The sequence below is a fragment of the Nannobrachium achirus genome (assembly GCF_963921795.1).
Source record: "Nannobrachium achirus genome assembly, chromosome: 9".
Lineage (NCBI taxonomy): Eukaryota > Metazoa > Chordata > Actinopteri > Myctophiformes > Myctophidae > Nannobrachium > Nannobrachium achirus.
The window spans coordinates 33,246,256-33,267,811 of NC_137818.1; the positions used below are offsets into that span (position 1 = coordinate 33,246,256).

General features: G+C 41.4%; 1 protein-coding gene across 1 annotated transcript; it reads right to left on the reverse strand.

The window, feature by feature from the left end:
* Positions 1-436: 436 nt before the first annotated feature.
* csad (cysteine sulfinic acid decarboxylase) lies at positions 437-17,869 on the reverse strand. The gene is made up of 14 exons (XM_080734259.1): positions 17,493-17,869; positions 5,584-5,726; positions 5,348-5,474; positions 4,638-4,728; positions 4,245-4,467; positions 4,061-4,140; positions 3,921-3,975; positions 3,652-3,768; positions 3,505-3,569; positions 3,065-3,146; positions 2,760-2,959; positions 2,481-2,532; positions 2,049-2,138; positions 437-1,729 (listed from the first exon to the last, which is right to left on the reverse strand). Exons 1-14 carry the CDS (start codon positions 17,515-17,517, stop codon positions 1,556-1,558), a joined length of 1,524 nt encoding a protein of 507 aa, XP_080590385.1. The 5' UTR covers positions 17,518-17,869; the 3' UTR covers positions 437-1,555.
* Between the last annotated feature and the right edge of the window lie 3,687 nt (positions 17,870-21,556).

Sequence of the window (21,556 nt, forward strand, 5' to 3'; positions counted from 1 at the left end):
GTCGAGGGGGCGTGTATCTATTCTGCATCTAGCATGAGTCAAGTCCCATGTCAAGGACCCCCAAAATGATATGTATTTGGCCCTTTTTCCAGGGACCCCCAGAAGCAAAGATTTGAGTTAAAAATGTTCACTCCGAATTTGGGTCTTGCCTCATGCAAGATGCAGAATAGATACATGCGTCAAGGGGACCCCCAAATTGACATGTATTTAGCTGAGGAGCAGCTTTAAAATATTAAAAATAAAAAAATAAATAAAAATAAAGATTTTATTTTTTGATAATACCTTTATAATACCTCTCATTTTGTTGGGACCCCCCCCCCCACTCCAGGATTAGCAGCAGCAGCAGCAGCAGCAGAAAAGGAGTACAGAAATCTCCAGTGACTACATAGCCTAAATCTCCAGAATAATACAAAGGAGAAGTTTCATAGTCTATAATATTACAGTTTTATTTTTACACAGTGCATTTACAGGTGGATTTGGCTGAAAATACAATTTAGCCATTTAGCAGATGCTCTTATCCAGAGTGACTTTAGTGCAAGATCAGAGTGATGGCAGGAACCCTAAATCAACAACTACAGGGTAAATACTAGTCAGTGTAGTCACATAAGTAGAGTGCAAAGAAAAACAGTTAAAGGGACTACACCATGAATTTTCATTTTTCCAATTTTTATGTATTTTCTTGGTGTCCCACCAGCAACTTCTATCCTCACAAAGTCCTATTTCTGACCATTGTGTCTTTCTCAGTTTATGGGCAGATCTATGTTAGCATGTCTCAGAACGGTCCTGATTGTGAAATGTCAGATTTGTGATGTCACAAGGCCTGAGAAGGAGGCAGGAGGAGCTGGGAGAGGGTTGGGGAGGGGTGGGCAGGCCTGAGAAGGAGGCAGGAGGAGCTGGGAGAGGGTTGGGGAGGGGTGGGCAGGCCTGCTGAGCAGGAGGTGGGGAGGAGTGTGGGTCCAAAACTGGCTCAATAGCGCAGTCCTCCCACTCAGGACAAGGTGATACTGCAGCTGAAAATGCTCTGAAAGCCAGGCAGAAATGACAGGGGCTCTGTATTCAGGAGTGGTAATTTAGCCTCAAACCTTTTCAAAAACGTTTTTGGGACACAAACAGTGTTATATAAATTATTTTTAAATGCATGGTGTAGGACCTTTAAGTGCTACAACTAGAATACCAGATAAACATCAAAACCTAGCATCTAAATAATATTCTCATTCTTTGAGGTAAAGTAAATGATAGCCTATTATTGATGTAAATCTGAATAACATAACATTATGTGAACAAGTAACCAACTCCATGATCTGGTCAACAAGGTACAACATTATGCTAAAAGTTCCATGTTCATATGCAATTATACAGGTTAATCACATTCACAATTCATCAATTTGCTAATTCTCTAATTCACAAAACATTCACTATTAATGAATATCAATAGATTTTTGCATATCTCTTGGAAAGCAGACTGTAAAGATGTGATATACAGGGCCAATGGTGCTCCAAAAGAAAACAATGACAGAGATAGATGAACAGGATGAAGGCCTGGTAATGTGATTGCTCACAGATCCTTTCCTAGTCTTTCAATTTCATCAAGGAAGAAGTCCATATCTTTTTGTGAAACTAGAGGCGAGAACACCACTAGACGGAAAAAGTTGACTCTGTTTACCAGAGGCTGATAACCAACCATCATGGTGCCTTGCTTCATCATTCTCTCCTTGATGACTGGGGCAACCTTTGAATCAAAAGAACCAAACACATAATTTATACTCTGTAGCATGATGGTGTTGTTGCAAAAAGGAACCAATCTATAAGATAGTGCAATGGTGTATACATTAAGCCTAAAAGGAGTTTAATTTATACTTGCTTGCTTAAGATAACTTTTCAAGATAAAGCAACAGTGCCACATGGTCAAACAATTGACCTTTAAAGGCAAAAATGCTCGGTGCATGTTGCTTTATTAATACAGGCGAAGGGCAGACCAGATTATGTCAAAGTTGAAAGTCAGCTTTGAGTGTGTTCTTGGCTCACTGAAAAATATGATGTAAACTTACTGCTGCCAGTCTGTCCTCGTAATCTGCATTTCCCTCTTTTCCCCTCAGACTGGGTGGAATGAACCAGAAGCATACATTGACAAACTCCGGCTGTTCAATGGGACAAATACAGGCTCCGTAAGTAAAAGTTGAAACGTGATTGGATTCATATCTTTGAGCAGCTGATGTTAATTATGTTAACATGTCGGTGGGAAAGGGTCTATATCGGATGAATGTGGTGTTGTGTATTGTCAAATATGTTTGAGTAAACTTACTCTATTTTGTATTATGTATGAGCGTATTCACAGTATGTACTGTATGTATGCATCTTTCTTTTTGCTCCTTGGTGAAGTTATCAAGTATGTGTCAATTCATAGAGACCATTGGGGACTGTTTATTAATTTCTGCCTGTTATTTTTGTTTATGGTATGTAAAAAAGAAAAAAATACATACCTCTTCCACCAGTCGAAACCCTTCTCTTTTCTTCAACTGTTCAAGCACATATCTGCAGGGAAAATTTTAAACTTCAACATAGTACATAGAAAAGAGAGTAGCTACAGTAGAGATGCATGTTGTGATGCAATGCGTTCTGAACTCTGTAGCCAATATGCAAGCTCGCAACATGTGAGCTTGTAGATCTGCTGTTTTTCCCAGAACTTTCCTACTAATGACATTCCCAGAATAAGGAATGGGATTCATATGCTTGGATATAAAGGAACAGACTTGGTTTACCTTGCATGGACAAAAGCTTTGTCAACACGCTTTGCCAAGCCATCAGAGCCCACAGCTTTCCACATGAGCCATAACTTCAGGCAGTCAACCTTGCGGCTGCACTGCAGTGTCTTGTCCCCTATGTCCAGATTCATGTCGTAGAATTTGTCTTGCTGGAAGAGATATGTTGCACCTGCACTGTGACAGTGCTTCATCATGTTCTGGGGACAAGTGGGGGTACAGTAAGTGATTATCAGCTCAGCATAAGGTCTTAATGTCACGATTTGCTTATATATTTTATGTAGTCACCAAAAGGGACGTCTTACTGTGGTATCCTTAAGCAGAAAGGCAGAACACTGCAACCCAGCCACCAGCATCTTGTGTGGATTCCAAGACAATGAATTTGCTCTAATTGCGCATGTACACACACACGCACGCACGCACGCACGCACGCACGCACGCACGCACGCACGCACGCACGCACGCACGCACGCACGCACGCACGCACGCACGCACGCACGCACGCACGCACGCACGCACACACACACACACACACACACACACACACACACACACACACACACACACACACACACACACACACACACACACACACACACACGTATACACACAATTAACTTATATAGTACGTATATGTATATATCAAATTTGCAATATATATCAACTATCTACATTTTATCCTTCTGCATTCAGAAAATGTAGCTTCTTTACCTACTTGGCATAATACAATAGTTTCAAATGGTACCTGTCAACCCCTTTCATGAGATGTCTATGTTGTTTGGAGAATAGCACACTCCCTCCCCAGCAAGCCTATGCCAAAAACATGAGTTAAAATGTGTATGTTCGTTCATAAAAGTGTATAAAATGATGTAAAACCACAGAGCATACACACATCTATGTGCATCCAGATCTTGTGTTTTTCACAGATATCGGCAATGCGGTCCAATGGGTCAAATGCACCCTGTACAGTGGTCCCAGCCATGCAGTTGACCAGAAGTGGCACACTCCCCTGGGAGAAACACAGAGTTGCTGGAAAGTTAAACTCATAAACCCTAAAGATCTACGTGTATTATTGCATAGCTAAAATAAATGAATCAAATGAGTGATTCCAAAACCATAGAGCCTTATGTCTGAATGTTTCTTATACAACAGTGAACTTGCTTCAGATTTTGCCAGCTGAATCTTTTCCTCCAGGTCCTCTGGAATCATCCGTCCTCTGTAAGACAGTAGATGGTGAAAGATGCAGACAAAGGAAAGAAGCTAATTTGAAAGGTTGTACAACACAAGGAAAAATGCGATACCTGCTGTCCACTTTAACCACAATGACATTGTCCATCCCAATTCCAAGAAATGCTGCCCCCTTTTTCACGGAGTAATGACTCTGTTGAAAGATGAGAAATACTACTTAAAGAGTCATGCTTCAGCTTGTCTTGTGGTATAGTCGAATTCGAACCTAATTTGTGATGCAACCGTTGTCTTCCCTACCTCTTGCGATGTAAAGACAACTAGCTGAGGGACACCTCTCAGTCCCTTGCATTTGACCTCTGGAAAGGCTCGGTAACGTGCCAGGTTCATGCCATACATGTTAGAGAGAGATCCACCCGGGCAGAAGATACCATCTCCCTCTGTCCAGCCAATCAGCAGACGCAGCATTCTCAGGACCTCATTCTCCATCAGCACCATGGCAGGGGCTACCTCATAGGTGAAGCTGAATTTGGCACATACATACATAATGTGTCATCATGAATAAACAAAGAAAAATAAAGCACAGCACTATATGCTATATGCATATTACATAAAAGGTTTATGTTGAACAACGCTGTAGCCGATGCTCAAACTTAAAAAAATTGATTGTCTACGGTTAGTATTGTCACTTACAGGTTGGTATTGAGAGTCTCAGTAAGGAATCGACCTGCCAAGGAATGGTAGTCCACACCACCATATTGCTGATTTAGAAATCGTGGGTGACCTGAAATAAACAGGAAAATGTATTGTCACAGATAATGACCCAAAACAATTGTTTGTCCTCCAATAAAGATACCAAGTACAGGACAGTGACATCACAATAACCGGAAGTGTGAAGCCTGTAGTTTCATGTGACCCTGACATAAACCGCTTAATTTCATACTTTTTCCCCACATCCCAATGTTGCTCAATAAAAACAACATATTCTCAACTTAAAAGTGATGACTCGACTCAGGGTCACGCAAAAAAGTAGCCAATTATTTCTTACCCCCTTGTTCTCCCCAAGTTAGTTGGTATGCCAATTAATTCCTCCCCACACAGATTTCTACGTTGTCACTGCTGTTGTATCCTACTGACTTAAATGCCAGTGAGGAGCCCCCACCGGGAGGACGTAGGGCCTTTACTCTTCCTGCCCAAGACTCCCTGCTTACAGATGCTGCCCCAGCACATACTGTAGGAGTACGTGTAATGACCAATAACCCCCTCCCCGCCCAGCTTCACGCCTGACAAAACCGGATGCACCATGATGGATCCGAACCACCTCCGTGGTGGTGGGCAGGGACCGAGCGTCCAATCCTTGGTATCTTTATTTCAGCCTCTGCCCAGGTCACCGTCAGTCTTACTGGTCTTGACGCTGTACTTGGCTACGTCTCGTACTCTCTGCAATAGCCTGTCCGCAGGTTCCCCCGTGTCTCTCAGCTCCAGGTCCAGAAGAGCAGCTAGCTCCTCTGGCTCCCGCCACTCACACACCTGCAAGAAGAAATGTATGGATCCCAATTGTGTACAGAAACAACGTATTCTGTATGCTGTATGTCACAAGCTTTTTAGTGTGACTTTTAGGTTAGATGGGAGACCCGACCTTCTCTTTGACGTCTGTGCCCTTGCAGAGCAACTCATCCACGATGATTTTAAAAGCTTCAGTCAAGAAGAGCTGTCCCTCTGGATGGTCAATGATTGGCTCGTTCAGGTCACATTCTTGAACTGGTCTGTTCTTCTGTCGACCTGTTGTTTAGAAAGAAAAGCATACTATGTGATTTAATGAAAGTCTTTCAAAGCTAAAACTAAAGATTTTGCTGATTGTCTGTCTGTTGATTGTTGAGAGATCTGAGACTAGCTCTGAAGTATTCCATAGTTTTTAGCTGGTCAGCAGGACCAGCTCTTTAAACAGATTACATTGTCCTGAGACATTCAGGGGACCTAGGGGACCTATTTGCCCATTGGCTGTCCATGTCACATGGTCACCGAGCTCATGATCCATTGGCCAGGCCCTCCAGACCTATACTGCTGTAATGAAATATTTTGTCCAGCAGGGAGCACCATTCCTTCACACTGAGGCGGTGCCTGTGGCCAGCCTGCTTGTGATAAATGAAACAGAAGAAAAGAGAGGTCTATACTTGAGTAAAAGTACAAAAGTATTGGCATCAAAGTACAAAATGTTTGTATGATTGCTTGTAGATCGGCTATCATTCTTTGATTTTCACAAGTCATTGTTGACATCATCATCCATTTAAGCTTTATAATTAGCTTCATACTAACATTAACATTATTTTTCTTCTTTCAATTCTAAACGTAGAGATTAGGTTATGAAAGGAAGGTGATTAGGTGATGAAAACTAGCAAAACTATAGCAGCCATTCACTTTAATCAACGTGATGCATCCAATGTAATTGTGATGAGGATGTCAAACAAACGTTAATCACGTCGTATTTAATTATACTTCATCTGTTACAGATGATTGTCCAAATAAACCGTACGTTATTTAAACTGTGAGCCATTTATAGACAATATGCAGTGTTGCCCTGGGCATCGTTGTAGGCTGTAGTAGGTGATGTGTCACACCATCTGCATACCATCTGCATTAACATATGAACTGAACGAGTATGCAAGTTGTTAATGATTTAACTCTATGACCATGATATGGGCTTTGGTGTGAAGTCATGAAAATATCGTACCCTACACAATTTACAAAAGCAACACAAAGTACATTCATTGATGAGCTGCTTCTTTCTGTCATCTGATCAGTGTCCACACAGTAGATTAATTCGAGTTGCATTTTAATATCAAATGAAACAGAGCGAAAACGATGTAATGAATGAACCAATGCGAGTCTTTGAGAATTACAGTTAGTATCTTCACAAATAATGAGCACATTTCTAGAGACACGGTAACACATTCATTGTACTAAATGACAAGAAAGCATATATTTAGAACGATATGTAGCAGTGAAATACCACAAGATTTTGGAAAATGCCTACAATCAATACACTTATTTGAACACCTTGGTTACATTAAGTTCTGCATAATGCGTACTTTCTGCTTTTGGTACCTTTTAATACAAATACTTTTTATACTTGTACTCAAGTATCCTACATTTTGAATACAAGACTTCCACTGACATTGCAGTATTGCATGATACTTAAGTAAAGAATGCGAGTACTTTTCCCACTACTGCCTAATAAGCATGCTAGTTTTAGTACAATCAGACATCACAGATAGATGTATAGAGTAATAGGCTCTAAGGCAACTTCAAACTTGCTACAGGCGTCTTTTGTCATGTTAAAAAGATGAAAACATGACTGCCGCATGCTAACACGCTAGCTTACTGCAGTTAGCCAAGCAATTGTACACTATCATAACATCCCATATTGATTGAATTAGTCCACTGTTTTGCAACACACCATTACATCCGAGGCTATAAAAACGTCTGGCATCATTGAGCGTTAAGGTGTGTAGTCTTTCTATAGGCAGAGTAATTTGTCATTGTCAGACAACATTAAAAGAACCAAGACGGTGTGTGATGGTCGAGTTCCATCGGAGGTCCGTTCGGCCCGTCATGTCGCAGCAGGACGATTATAACCACTGTCCAATGCTGATGTGCTTGTACCCACGGAAGACGGAGATGGGCGGGCGGTCATATAACAGCAGGACTCCTCACGGTGGTTGTGGCGGACGCGCATCTTCTGTGGCGTTCATGTTTTAGTTAAATGTGATGAAGCAATGTTAATGTAGGACCCCTTACATAAGGGGAAAATGTAAATAATATAAGGAATAGACAGGACATTCACAGGCGTCTACTGCAGATTACATCCCACAATAGTCAGTCAGTTATATGTTCACTTTGTCACGTTCATTCAAAGCATTATGGGAACATTGAGCAGTCATCATCATCGTCATCTCAATATACTTTTCCAAATACAAATGTGTTTAAAAGCATTACGTTAGCGAAAAACATCCGAAAACACCATACATGGCTGGCTTTTGTTGTTGTGAGGGCTGACCGGGGCTGACTATGCGGCCAAATGAGAAACTACGTCAACTGTATAATCACTCAGTCCTAACGTCTTTTGCATTTTATACCGAGGCTATGTATAGCTAGGTGTTTGGTAACATACAGATGTTAACAAGTTGTGATGACAAAGAACCAATACGAAATCATTATGAAACAGACTATTATACGAGACAATGCACAGTGAAAAAAGGGCAAACATGACCACAGATACAATACATTTACGACTCAGCTTTCCAAATGAAGTCCAATTGCCGGAGGAGAAAGATTAATTTTAACCGTGTATCTGCTTTTTTTGTTGTTGTGGCAAACGGTTTAGCCATGTATGGGTGCTAGGTGCTAGCAAAGAACAAACCAACTAAAGCGATCGCCTGGTCTTCCTGGTTGCTGCTTCTTCTTTTCTTTGGGGTTTATTGGTGGTTGGTGTAACCTTAAAGGGGCATTACCGCCACCAACTGGACTGAACAGTACGCCAGCCAGTTAATGTCCAATTTTCTTAATATTAGGGTTGTTTTGTAGGTTTTAAAACATTGAGTTCATTTATTACACTTTTGAAGCAGCCAGAATAAGCTTTCTATACTTAAAGTACCAAAAGTAAAAGTACAGATGCGACACAAAAGTAAAAGTACAGATGCGACACGTTGTGAGCTTAGTATGCACTAGTAGGTTAGCATACATTTAGGGCTTGCAGATTTGTCTCTGGTAATATCTGTATGCCCATGATAAAAATGGACATGCTGGCATAAGTTACGGAAGTATAGATTGTGTAGTTAAGTGCCTGAGTGTCGTAAATAGTAGCCATCATGGACGTTTTCATTGCAAGATCCAGCTATTAGACCAAGCCCAATCGGGCCATCTGTTGCTTGCTTACATGCATAGCTTGTCAAATGCTAACAACAATGCACTTGTGTGATTTCTAATTGCACTTCTGGGACAGTCTAATTCATGCTTTGTATCAAAACGTCGCTTTGTGCCGAAAATAGCAGACCTACAAGCTCAGAGCATGTCGCAGATTCTAGACAGCAAAGTTCGAAAATCATTTACAGTAGCAGAATGTTAAATAATGCACAGCACGTTTTCTAAAAGTGTAGTCCAGACTATACTCTAATGACAATGAAACATGACAGTATGTTCGTAGAAATAAAGAGTAATGCATGAGTTTGAGAAGTTGTGTTTTATTATTATTACAATGTTGAGTCGACAACGCAGCCCATCGATCTGCCAAGTGGACGTGAGGTGGGGAAAGAAGAAACATGCACAGACGTTGGATAAAGTGCTACTATACATATGTATATAGACATATATTTGGCTAAAAGTTGCAATAGTACAGAACACTATGACAGCAGAGAAAACAAACATGAATCACCTTGGCGAAATGACAAGCACAAAACTATTGCGGTCGTAATGAAATGGTTTCTCTGGCTGGAGCGGCTCCGTCTATTTCCTGGTGGCTGAAATAAACGTCCATATAACATTTGCATTCGGTAGTTTACTGGTCCGAGTAGCTGCTGCATGTCAAGTTACTCTTATCAGGCTCGTACAACGACGTAATCCGAAGTCTTGTATTTATTAAACAAATGAGCAGCAACAACACAGCAGTGTAACTCAGCAGTGTGAAGCAACAGGCTAGTCAATACTGCGGTAGAGCACAACCTCCCAGGTCCATCTCCCGCGTCCTGTGTACGTCGTCACATCCGGTTACTACAAAATAAAGGCACTCCTTACATCTCCCTTTCTTTGAGAACAGAGGGTGGACCACATAAATGCAACAAGTTAACTTTAGGGTTTAAACCATATGGCTAACAATCATCAAAGAAAAGGAAACTTTTGTGTCACAAGACAAGATTTTGGAAAATAGCGTACAATCAATACACTTATTTGAACACCTTGGTTGCATTCTGCATAATGCGTACTTTCTGCTTTTGGTACATTTCAATACAAATACTTTTTATACTTGTACTCAAGTAAATTTTGAATACAAGTCTTCCACTTGTATGATACTTAAGTAAAGAATGCGAGTACTTTTCCCACTACTGCCTAATAAGCATGCTAGTTTTAGTAAAATCAGACATCACAGATAGATTTATAGAGTAATAGGCTATATGGCAACTGCAAACTTAGCAGGAGTCCTCCAGGCTATGGGGGAAAGTAGCTGTTGGAAAAAGTACTCAAATGTTTTACACTTGTTTTTTTAAAAGTATCTTAAAAGTATCAATACTGCACTGTAGATGTACTCAGTTATAAGTAAAAGTCACACACACACACACACACACACACACACACACACACACACACACACACACACACACACACACACACACACACACACACACACACATACACGGGGGGGGGGAGTGACAAAATTCATAGATCTAGAACACAGACTTCATAGATATAGAACACAGAATATGTACAGTACAGTACAGTGAGGTACAGTATACAGTACAGTAAAGTACAGTAAGGTAATACGCAGTTATTACTGTTGTTTGAGCACGCCCGAGTTTTTTCAAAACTTTTTTTTTTCTCCAAAAAACATTTTTTTCCAAAACTTTTTTTTTTCAAAAAACATTTTTTTTTTTTTTCAAAAAACATTTTTTTTTTCATCTGACCAGCTTATATATTGACTGTGTCAATTCTTGTTTGCCTATCATTAGTCTCCAAGTGAGGATGCTGCTTTGATGGCTTCATTCATAGATTCGTTTAACATAGTTAGTTTGTTTACACATTATCTTAACTAATTTTGGATTCACATTAACACTTTCCATGCCAAGGGGGTAGATTGACGTAAGTCACTGATTATGCAACCAGGCCACAGACGTAGATTGACGTAGAAAGCACTTAACAGCAGGTACCCCTAGCTGACACTCTTCCGCACCCTGTGACAAATTTTTGTGCTTCTGTGATGAAAATAAAGCAAAAAAAAAAAATCTATGTTCATAGAAAGCCAAAACACACAACACCAAACATGTGATCTAATGAAATGCAGCCAAAAAAACAGGTCAAAATCAGGTCACCAGCCACGTGGCCACAACAAAGCCTCTAAACACGCCTGAGATCAAGAAAAAAAAAAGAAAAAAAAAGGGGACGCCACACTGTGTGTGTGTGTGTGTGTGTGTGTGTGTGTGTGTGTGTGTGTGTGTGTGTGTGTGTGTGTGTGTGGTGGAAATAGCCGGGGGGGATAAAAGGAAAGATCAGAGGAAGCCGAAATCACAACACCAACCATGTGACCATGTTCCCATAACAAAAAATGAGAAACCCGCGAAAATGGTTCAGTGTAATGAGCACATTTGAAGAGAAAGCATCAGAGAGAGAGATTGAATTGAATTGAGAGAGAAAGAAACACATCCATTTAGTATAGGCCTAGTACTAACTAGAAACTAGTGCAACAGTTGGCCTAGCCTACCAGCAAAATGCCTAAATCTGTTCGGAAGACGAAGCATGGGCCAGGCGGCCAGGTGGCTCCCTTACCTGAGGGTGGATCGCGCCAGCTTACAATCCATGACTGCATGCGGTTCAGTAGCCGTGGACCTGTGCTGCCCGGGACCCAGTCTGGAAAGGGTCCTCCTGTTCAGGCCGCCGAGGAGGAGGAGGAGTGTTCCCGACCGAAGCAGTGTCGTAGCGGTGAAACTGTGGGTCCCCCGCCTGCGAGCGAGATGAGGCACGCAAAACAGCTCTCCGCGGCCGAGATAAAGCCCGAAAAGAAGCCACCTACGAGCGAGAAAAGGCCCGTAAAGCAGCTGTCCGCGACCGCGGCAAAGTCAGAAAAAAAGCCGCCTGTGAGCGAGATGAGCCCCGCAAAGAAACTGTCCACGAAGCCTCGAAAGAAGCAGTCTGCGAGCGAGATAAGCCCCGCAAAGAAGCGGTCCGCGACCGCGGTAAAGCCAGCAAAGAAGATGTCCACGAGCAAGCCCGTAAAGAAGCCGCCTGCGAGCGATATGAGGCCCGCAAAGAAGAGTAATCCAGGTTCCCGGTCGACGCGCTCCGGTTCCCCCCGTGATCGCAGTCAGCGCACCGCGACGACATCCGATCACCCCCCGGAGGAGGAGGATGATGACGGCGGCGGCCATGCAGCAGAGAGTTCCCGTGAGCCGGCCATGGAATCGACCATCCAGGACGAGGGTCCCCCTGAGAGGTCTAACCGTGATTCCGAGACTGAATCAGATGTCTCAGATTCTGATGATGAAGTGGGAAACCCTGCTACAATCAATAATCCCGGGACACCAAATGTGCGTCGCAGTAACAGAGTGGCAACTCGTCGACGAAATGTGTTGGATGAGTTGGAAAGTCCCTACAATTCTCAACTATCTCAATCTGAGCCTTCCCAAACCGACCTGGACAGCGAGGAGGAATGGATACCACAACGCGATGGTAAGTGTTTTGTACTTTTAGTCCTGTTTGAAATGTTTTTATGGTTTTGTGGTAAAAAACGTTACCACACAAACAGTGGCGTGCTGTGTGTGTGTGTGTGTGTGTGTGTGTGTGTGTGTGTGTGTGCTCGCGCGCGCGCGCGTGTGTGTGCGTGACTGTTTGATGGTGGAAATGGCCATACAAAAGCTGACGTGAAAATAGCTGATCTACAAGCACACAAGGCGTCGAGTTGCGAGCTTGTGGATAGGCTATTTTCACTGCACACACACACAAAGTGTGGCGCCCCCACTTGTTTGTGAATGTTTAGTGGAAATGGCTGATAACAAGCTGAAGTGAAAATAGCAGATCTACAAGCACACAAGGCGTCGAGTTGCGATCAGCGTGTGGATGGGCACACACACACACACACACACACACACACACACACACACACACACACACACACACACACACACACACACACACACACACACACAGTGTGGCGTCCCCACTTGTGTGTGACAGTTTAGTGGAAATGCCTGATACAAGTGAAATAGCAGATCTAAAAGCTCACAAGGCATCAAATGTTTTGCGCTGTAGTTTTTTCACTGTATTATATTCAATCTATATTCTCTCATTCATGTCATGTATGTATACATAGTAGGCTACTGTACTGTAGTTGTTTTTTCACTGTATTATATTCAATCTATATTCTCTCATTCATGTCATGTATGTATACATAGTAGGCTACTGTACTGTAGTTGTTTTTTCACTGTATTATATTCAATCTATATTCTCTCATTCATGTCATGTATGTATACATAGTAGGCTACTGTACTGTAGTTGTTTTTTCACTGTATTATATTCAATCTATATTCTCTCATTCATGTCATGTATGTATACATAGTAGGCTACTGTACTGTAGTTGTGTGTGACACTGAGTGAGAGTGCACTGAAAGCTGCACTTGAATGCAAACAATACTGAGAAAGTCATTTTTTTGTAGAAGAAAATAGTAGACCTACAAGCACACAAGGCATCGAGTTGCAAGCTTGTGGATCGACTAGTAAACATCACATGAACGAGAGAATATAGAAGTTGAATAATAAGATGTGGCCAATATTTTACTGTCACTCTGGATAAGAATGTCTGCTAAATGCCTCTTTGTTTTCTTTTTTTTTTACACAGAGGATGATGAGGGTGAACAGCCAACATGTGGTCCCACATCTTCATGTGTAAACAGTAACACTGGAGGTAAGATTTTCTCTCTCTAGTTTCACAACAGAAGCTCATGCATTGTATACAGTAAGTCATACAATAAGTCAATGAATGAAGTTCATTTTTATCTTCTCTGTTTGAAACCTGTTCATGTCATGTATGCATACATAGTAGGCTACTGTACTGTAGTTGTTGTTTTGCGCTGTAGTTTCTTCACTGTATTATATTCAATCTATATTCTCTCATTCATGTCATGTATGTATACATAGTAGGCTACTGTACTGTAATTGTGTGTGACACTGAGTGAGAGTGCACTGAAAGCTGCACTTGAATGCTATGCATTGTATACAGTAAGTCATACAAGTCAATGAATGGAGTTCATTTGTATCTTATCTGTTTGAAACCTGTTTGTTCATTGCTTTTATCATTTACAAATCTAAAATCCCACAGGACAACTGTAAAAGTCTTCTCTCAGGTGTCATAAAGTCATGGAGGATGTAAATAATAATTATATATTTTACTGTGATTTCACTTCAGATGCAGAGGCGAGCAACGCAGAGGCGAGCAACACAGAGGCGAGCGACGCATCGGCGAGCGATGCATCTATTCCCAGCCACCAACCTGTTGCTGGGAAAACTCGAGGTGACAATACAAAAGTAGTTTTTTTCTGTACATGACACTTACCAAAGTCAGTCTGTAGTTCTGCCAGGAGGCACAAGTCAGAAGGCTGAATCATAACAACATGGGCTATCAGGCCTAGTGGAGACATTTAGATTGAAACGTGCTTGCTTGGCTGATACATTTCACAATACTTTTTCACAAGGTAGTCTAATACTGGGCTTATTTTGTACATCCTGTCTGTACAGTTGTTTTCCTCACTGTTATCAACCGTGTAGTGCAGAAATCACAGTATAATCAGTCTTCTTGAAATGTAGTGTAGCCACCACCTCATATGTAGACTAGTAAAGCTCCAGTTCTGGCTTTTTTACAATGGAGATAAGAAAATGGAGGCCTAATAACCTTTTTAGTTCGTAGGCTGAGCTCTTTCCATGAAGAAAGTCTGAAAATATAAATATTAGATACAATTAGTCATGTCATTTCTTACTCACCACACAAATAAAAGAAATATGTATTTTATGGTAATCTATTTTTATAATTTACAGGTCAACCACGTAGCAGAGGTGGTGGGTCCAAACCGTCCAGTGGGCCTAGAGGTCAACTTCCAGCTGACCTTGATCCAGATTGGTTCGAGCTAGAGGATTGGGACCCAGAGGAGTTTGACTTTACTGCAGAACCTGGACTTATCGGTGATGCCGCTTTGCTGGACTGTGACCAGCCAGTCGCTTACCTGGAGTTGTATTTGACAGATGACCTGCTTGAAGAGGTAGTTGTACAGACTAACCTTTATGCAAAGAAATCCATCGATGCAGCTGATCTGACTAAAGCACCACAGTCCAGAATGTATGCATGGAAAGAGGTGAACCTAGATGAACTCAAAAAGTTTTTTGGCCTCCTTTTTCTTACATCCATTATAAAAAAGCCAGATTTGTCACTTTACTGGTCTACTGATGAGGTTGTGGCTACACCATATTTCAATAAAACTATGTCACGCAACAGGTTCCAAATTATTCTGCGATTTCTGCACTACAGGGTTGATAATAAAGAGGTAAATGACGGTACAGACAGGATGTTCAAAATTCGCACAGTATTGGACTACCTTGTCAAGAAGTTCAGGGAATTGTACCAGCCAAGTGAGAATATTTCAATTGATGAGGGTACACTTCTGTGGCGGGGAAAGCTCAGCTTCAAAGTGTACAATCCCCAAAAACCAGTGCGCTACGGCATCAAGTCGTACATTCTATGTGACTCACAGACTGGTTACTGCCACAACATGCAGCCATACTGTGGCCAGTACAGTTCCCTGGCAGACACGGTTGTCAATCTGCTTGGGGGCCTTGCAGGGAGTGGGTACAAACTATTTATGGATAATTTTTACATGAGCACCAAGCTCTCTGAACAGCTCCTGAACCTGAAAACACATAGCTGTGGGACCCTCCGTAAAAACAGGGGAGCAGCCCCAGCCGTCAATTATGTGACCAATTCCAACCTACCGAGCGGGGAGAAACTAGTCAGATACAATGGCAGGCTGATGACCCTGGCCTGGAGAGACAAGAATATTGTCCGCATGCTCTCTACGTTCCACTGGGACACGGTTGAAACCGTCTGGGTATGGAAGAGAGGTGAGAAAAAGCAGAACGGTAGGAGAGAGCCAGGCAAGCTAATTGAAATGGAGAAGCCTACCTGTATTGTTGAGTACAACAAATACATGTGTGGCGTTGATAAATTAGACCAACGGCAGAGTTATTATTTCTTTGCGAGGAAAACCACCAAGTGGACAAATAAGTTTGTATTTTATCTTTTTCAGCTCTGCATATTCAATTCATTTGTTTTGTACCAGGCTAAGAATCCCAAGGGAGCATGTCAAACTCACTTGTCATACATTCAAAGCCTTGTGAAGGCATGGACCCGCCCACGGCCTGTACGCCGCCCCAGCAGGCCCTACTATGACCCTCAGACCCGGCTGGTTACCAACATGGCTGCGGGCCATGAGCTTGTTGCACTTGAGAGTACTAAAGCCAAGACCTACCCAGCTAGGCGCTGCACAATATGTGCTGGGAAAAAAATGCGCAAAGAGACGAGGTACGTCTGTAAGGGCTGTAATGTCGCCCTGTGCAAGGGAGAATGTTTTGTGCTTTACCACAAACAGATCAATCTGAGCTAAGAAGTGTCCACATGATAGTGTAGCGTCCTCACTTGTGTGTGTGACTGTTTAGTAGAAATGGCTGAAGTGAAAATAGCAGATCTACAAGCACACAAGGCGTTGAATGTTTTGAGCTGTATTTCCTTTTGTGTATTCAACTTCAATATCGTTACATGTCATGTATATGTATACTGTACATACTGTACATAGTGTACATGTGTACTGTACACACTGTACATGTGTACTGTACACACTGTACACACTGTACATGTGTACTGTACATACTGTACACATAAGTAATGTAACTGTACATACTGTACATGTACTGTACATACTGTACATGTACTGTACATACTGTACATGTACTGTACTGTACATCTACTGTACATACTGTACATCAACTGTACATACTGTATATAGTGTACACATAGTGTAACTCATGTCATGTATATGAATACATAGTACTACATTCAGTGCAACTAAAGGGTGCTACTGAGTTGTGCCATGGAGCACTGGAATCGGGGGAAAAAAATGAATTTTTTTTTTTTTTATCGGGAAAAACAATTGAAAATTTTATTTTTTTTATCGGGAAATTTTTTTTTATTTTTTATTTTTTATTTTTTTTATTTTATTGACAACAAGTACTGTAAACATCTATGATGTCAAAGAACCCAAAAATAAAAGGTTGAAGTGAGATTTATGCTTGAGAGAGTTTCATTCACTAAAACGCATTTTTCTCAGGATTTTGTTCTCAGGGGGCTCTTTTTGGCAAGAGCGAGGTATATTCAGCTATTGATAACTAAATAACCGAACATGATGAATACTCAATTTATTTTTTTGGTGAAAGTAGAAGGGTTGCCCTTTCTTCTAGTGTTGGTTGTGAAATTCTAGTGGTAGCAGATAATTTACAAATATTCATAAGAGATGAGTGAAAATGCTAAAAATGCTGGCATGGGCTAGTGCAGGCCAGTTAAACAGTGGCATTGAAAGTGTTAATGTGTATTTTCAAACATTTAAGTTTTATTATAAGATAAAACTTTGGAAGCACTGTGTAGTACATTGTATAATAGTAACCAGTAACCACACCTATTTCAACAAGACAATATCACGTTTACACCCCATACAAAAGCTTCTGAACAAATAAAAATGCAGCACTCACATGATTCGTTGCCTTGACTGTCCATATTCACTCCTTTAAAGTAATCCAACCACTTTATGAAATGAAAAAAGAAAACGAAAAAAGTAATCCAACCACTTTATCAGTCAATACAAGGAACAGGCTGGCACTGGCAGTGCCACCAAGACGGTTGTGTGGCAAAGGAGTGGCAGGCTGGCAGCTATGTCCCGAGGCAACCTTTGTCCCACCAATCACCAGCCACCAAGTTAATCAACACCTGCTGCCTGTTGCACCCGGTCCTGCCCAGGCCAGCCCAGCTGCAGTACAGTAAGTTCTCACTTGGGTGCAAACTGCAAAGTCTAAACTCTACAATAAATGATACGTTGAACAGTGTCGATGTTTAGCTGCAGCACGGAGTCGTAAGGTTCATTTGAGCTACAGTAGCGTACGTCTGTGAATGGATGTAGGTCAAGTCCGCGTGATTTGTCCACATGAGACTACATGAACCAAAACATTGTCGCGTAAAATGACGTTTTGACGTTGTGTGGCCAATGGGTGAAAAGCACAAAACACAATGAAAACAGTCATGTCATGTGTGTGACATAATCGGCTGTTAAAACTGGAATTAATTCGCCTAGCAGTAGCAGGCTGCTAATCCGGTCTCCGTCTAGAGCGGATACGGAACCAGTGCGTGCATAAATGTGTGCTTCTAAATGACCGGATACAGTAAATGTGCTCTTGACCGGACCACACTGGTTCTTTCTGAATAGAAACCAGGCTTTTCCCATACCCGGCGTTAATTAACCGGCTTTTTACTGTACAGTACAGCTGTGGCGCGCGAGCAGCATTCTTCATTTAAAAACAAAACAAAAAAAACAAAACAATTAAGAGCTGGTTGAATCTGGCTACACATTATTGTTATCGCCTAACAACCAAAAGGTGAGTAAACTATTAAAGTGAAATGCTTAAGTTGACAGCTTTGCTGCTATGTTGAAAAACTTGATATTAGTTTTAGGCCTACTTTGTGTGTCTGAATTTGACCAGGCTTGGCTTAGAGCCTTAGACCTTAGAGTAGACCGAGGGTGAAGACATGTAGTAGCCTACACATGAAGAAACAGTATGTCAAAAATATAAACAAAATACCTAAGAATTACTGGAATAGAAATGTAACAACTTTGCAACCAAAAGATGACAAATATGGCGGGATAATATCCTCCCAATATAAATTGAAATGCAAAATAAGCATAGCACAGGGTGATAGAGATGAGAGGAACAGCAATGAGTTGCAGAAGAGTCAAGAGCAATCAAGACTGTGGACCAAAGCCATGGGGTCCTACTCATCACTCTGGAACAGGACTCTCCCTCACCCTCAGACAGTGACTGACATTTCATATGGGGTTGAGAGAGACTGAGTGGAACAGCAGATGCCCCAGCTGTCTCTCCCACCAGCACCACCCACCACTCATAGAGCAGAACATCTCCAATGCAGAAGCATGTCTGCTTCATCTCCAATGCAGAAGCATGTCTGCTTGAACCAGATGTGTAAACAGTCAGCCTACCTACACACTACACAGTCTCACCATCAGGAAAGGTCCAGCAGCCACCCACCACCATCTAAGCATGCTTAAAAAAATGCCTCCTGCTCAAAGAGAACACACCAAGATGACAACTCTTTACAGCTGAAATTGAGAAGCTCAAACAGGAAACACAAATGTTAACTTGGTGTACATTCTGATTTTTTTCCCAAACTACTTTTAACTTACAGGCTTTATACAGATGTTAACCAACAGCTGGACTGAGTGATTTTGTTTTGTGATTTTTTTCTTAAATAGTTCACTTATATATATTTTTATTGTTCATATAATTCAATGCAGTTTCATTTGTAACAAACCATTAAAAAGCAAGTAAAATTATCTGATGAAGGTCTAACAGACTGAAACATCATTTCCTGAAACCTTTTTATTGCATTTGTAACAAAAGTTCATTTTATTAAAATAGCCCAGATGGCTTGCATTTCTTTTCATTGTCTTCAGTATTAGGCAAAAAGGTCTTATGCACACCTGATATAGGCTTAGAGATTGGTGTGTAGGCAGGGATCAACGTCTATTCAAACATGCACAAGTTGTACATATGACCCGCACACCATCTTACACTTTGCCAAAACAGCTCTTTTTTATTAATGTCTCATTGTCTTCAGTATTGACATGTACATGAGAAGTTTTTTTGTTTGTTTGAGAACAATAAAGTTTGCAGCATTGTGGACTGTACCACATAATTCATATGAAAAAGATTTATACCAAATACAATATATTATGAATTAACCACCTAAGACCTTTTTCAAATGGTGAATTGAGCAGATCTACAAGCTCACAGTGTGTTGTAGATTCACGAGTTGACTCAATCTCAAGTTCTAATGTGTGATTTGTGAAACAGTGTGAAAGTAGCCCCCCACAGCCCCACACTAGCGCTGCGAACCAGAGGAAGAAAACACAGATTGAGGCTTTATTCCGCTTTTATGAAATATCCGAGAACTTTAGGATTTATTGAAGATGCTTATAGTTTGACCACTTCAAATGCTCTAATCTTAAAATAATCACCGGAAATAGCCTCAACGCATTTAGAGCTTGTAGATCGGCTATATCGGCTGCACAACAGGCTTCCATAGAAGTCAGACCTGCTGATCTATTCTGGAACCCAGATGACTGAAGTCGTAGCGACTGAGAACTGTAATCCATGTGAGAGTTAGATTATTTTAATTATTTTGAGGACGTTTAAAAAAATTAAAAAATACCTAAAAACAGGATATTTACTCGCAAGACACAGATCATAAAAAACATTCTGTGACCCAAAATGGGTCACTACCCTGAGCGAGAGCTGTTTCCACCCAAATTGGGGAATGAAGTATATCTGGAAAGCATGTTTTGTCCAAAAGCCATGATATAAATCCTTATCCGACAGAGAGGGCTTCAGACATCCTCCAGTAGGAATTCAATATCATCAGGTACCAGGTCTGCGTCTAACTTCTCTGTAAGTTTGTAGTGTAAGTAGGCAGCAGTGGCATCTTTCCTCTGGCATTTGCTCCAGTGGAGCAGCATATGATAAACTCTCTCCACATGGTCCCGTGGATAGTCCTCCTCAATCTGCTGCAGCCTAACCTCAGTGATATCCAGCGCTATTGTGCCAATCTTCCTCCATGTTTTTCCAATTTTAGTAGCCACTCGCATCAGCTGCCTCTGAGTGACAGTAGAGACTGTGAAAGTGAGGGAGAGTTTCTAGTTAGTTTAGTTTAGTTTATTGACACAATTGTATAATCGAAAATCCATGAATAAAAACTTTAAAAAATCACAATACATTAATGTACATCAAGTCACATCCAAGAGGATTTGACTGTGATAGGAATAATTCATAGTATGAGAACCCACCAGCCTTCTTTTTACATGGGACAATCTCTTCTGACTTGGGAGCTTCTTCTCTTTTTCTTGATGTTGCTTTTCCCAGTGTGAAGAAAAACAAAAAAATCAGTTTAATTTACTGTATATATTATAGACGGATGTGAGAAGAGTGGATGAGAAACAACATACAGGCTTGCTGTTCATAGTATACCTGTAGATGTCGGTGGCAGCTCTTTGAGAAAAGCCAGCCGGGGGAAGGTACTCTGCAGGTTCTCTTCCTTCAGCAGTTCCAGTAGACCCTTTACTTTCTCATCTCCCCCTGCTTTGACAGAGTCCAGGAGAAGTGTCACCTGTTCTCTGCGTGTGTTCTGATCTCCCACATTATCGTAGGCAACATCAGACAGCAGCAAGCGAGAGTACGCGTGTTGCCGTACATAGTCAGCATCGGCAGAAAGGATGTCGATCAGCGTGGCCTGGTGCTTTTTCAGTAGCTGCATAGTGTCTTCTGGTTGTTGGGCCATGGCTAAATGTCAATCACGTCAGAATCTGAAATAACACATGCAGTTATTCCTCTTTATACAATAGTTATAAAACCATATCTATAGTGTGGCATCTTTGAGGGCCCCTGAATATACATTAATGAAATCAATGCAAACAATTTACTGATGCAACGAGTAGCAACAGAAAGAATGCTGAAAATGCTACTGTAGATTA

Excerpts from the sequence above, each read along its gene's own strand:
- csad (XM_080734259.1), bottom strand. The coding sequence starts at position 17,517 with ATGGACAGTCAAGGCAACGAATCAT. Across the intron at positions 3,976-4,060 it reads GTGGTTAAAGTGGACAGCAG|AGGACGGATGATTCCAGAGG; the intron begins GTATCGCATTTT and ends ACTGTCTTACAG. Across the intron at positions 3,147-3,504 it reads CTCATGAAAGGGGTTGACAG|AGCAAATTCATTGTCTTGGA; the intron begins GTACCATTTGAA and ends ATGCGCAATTAG.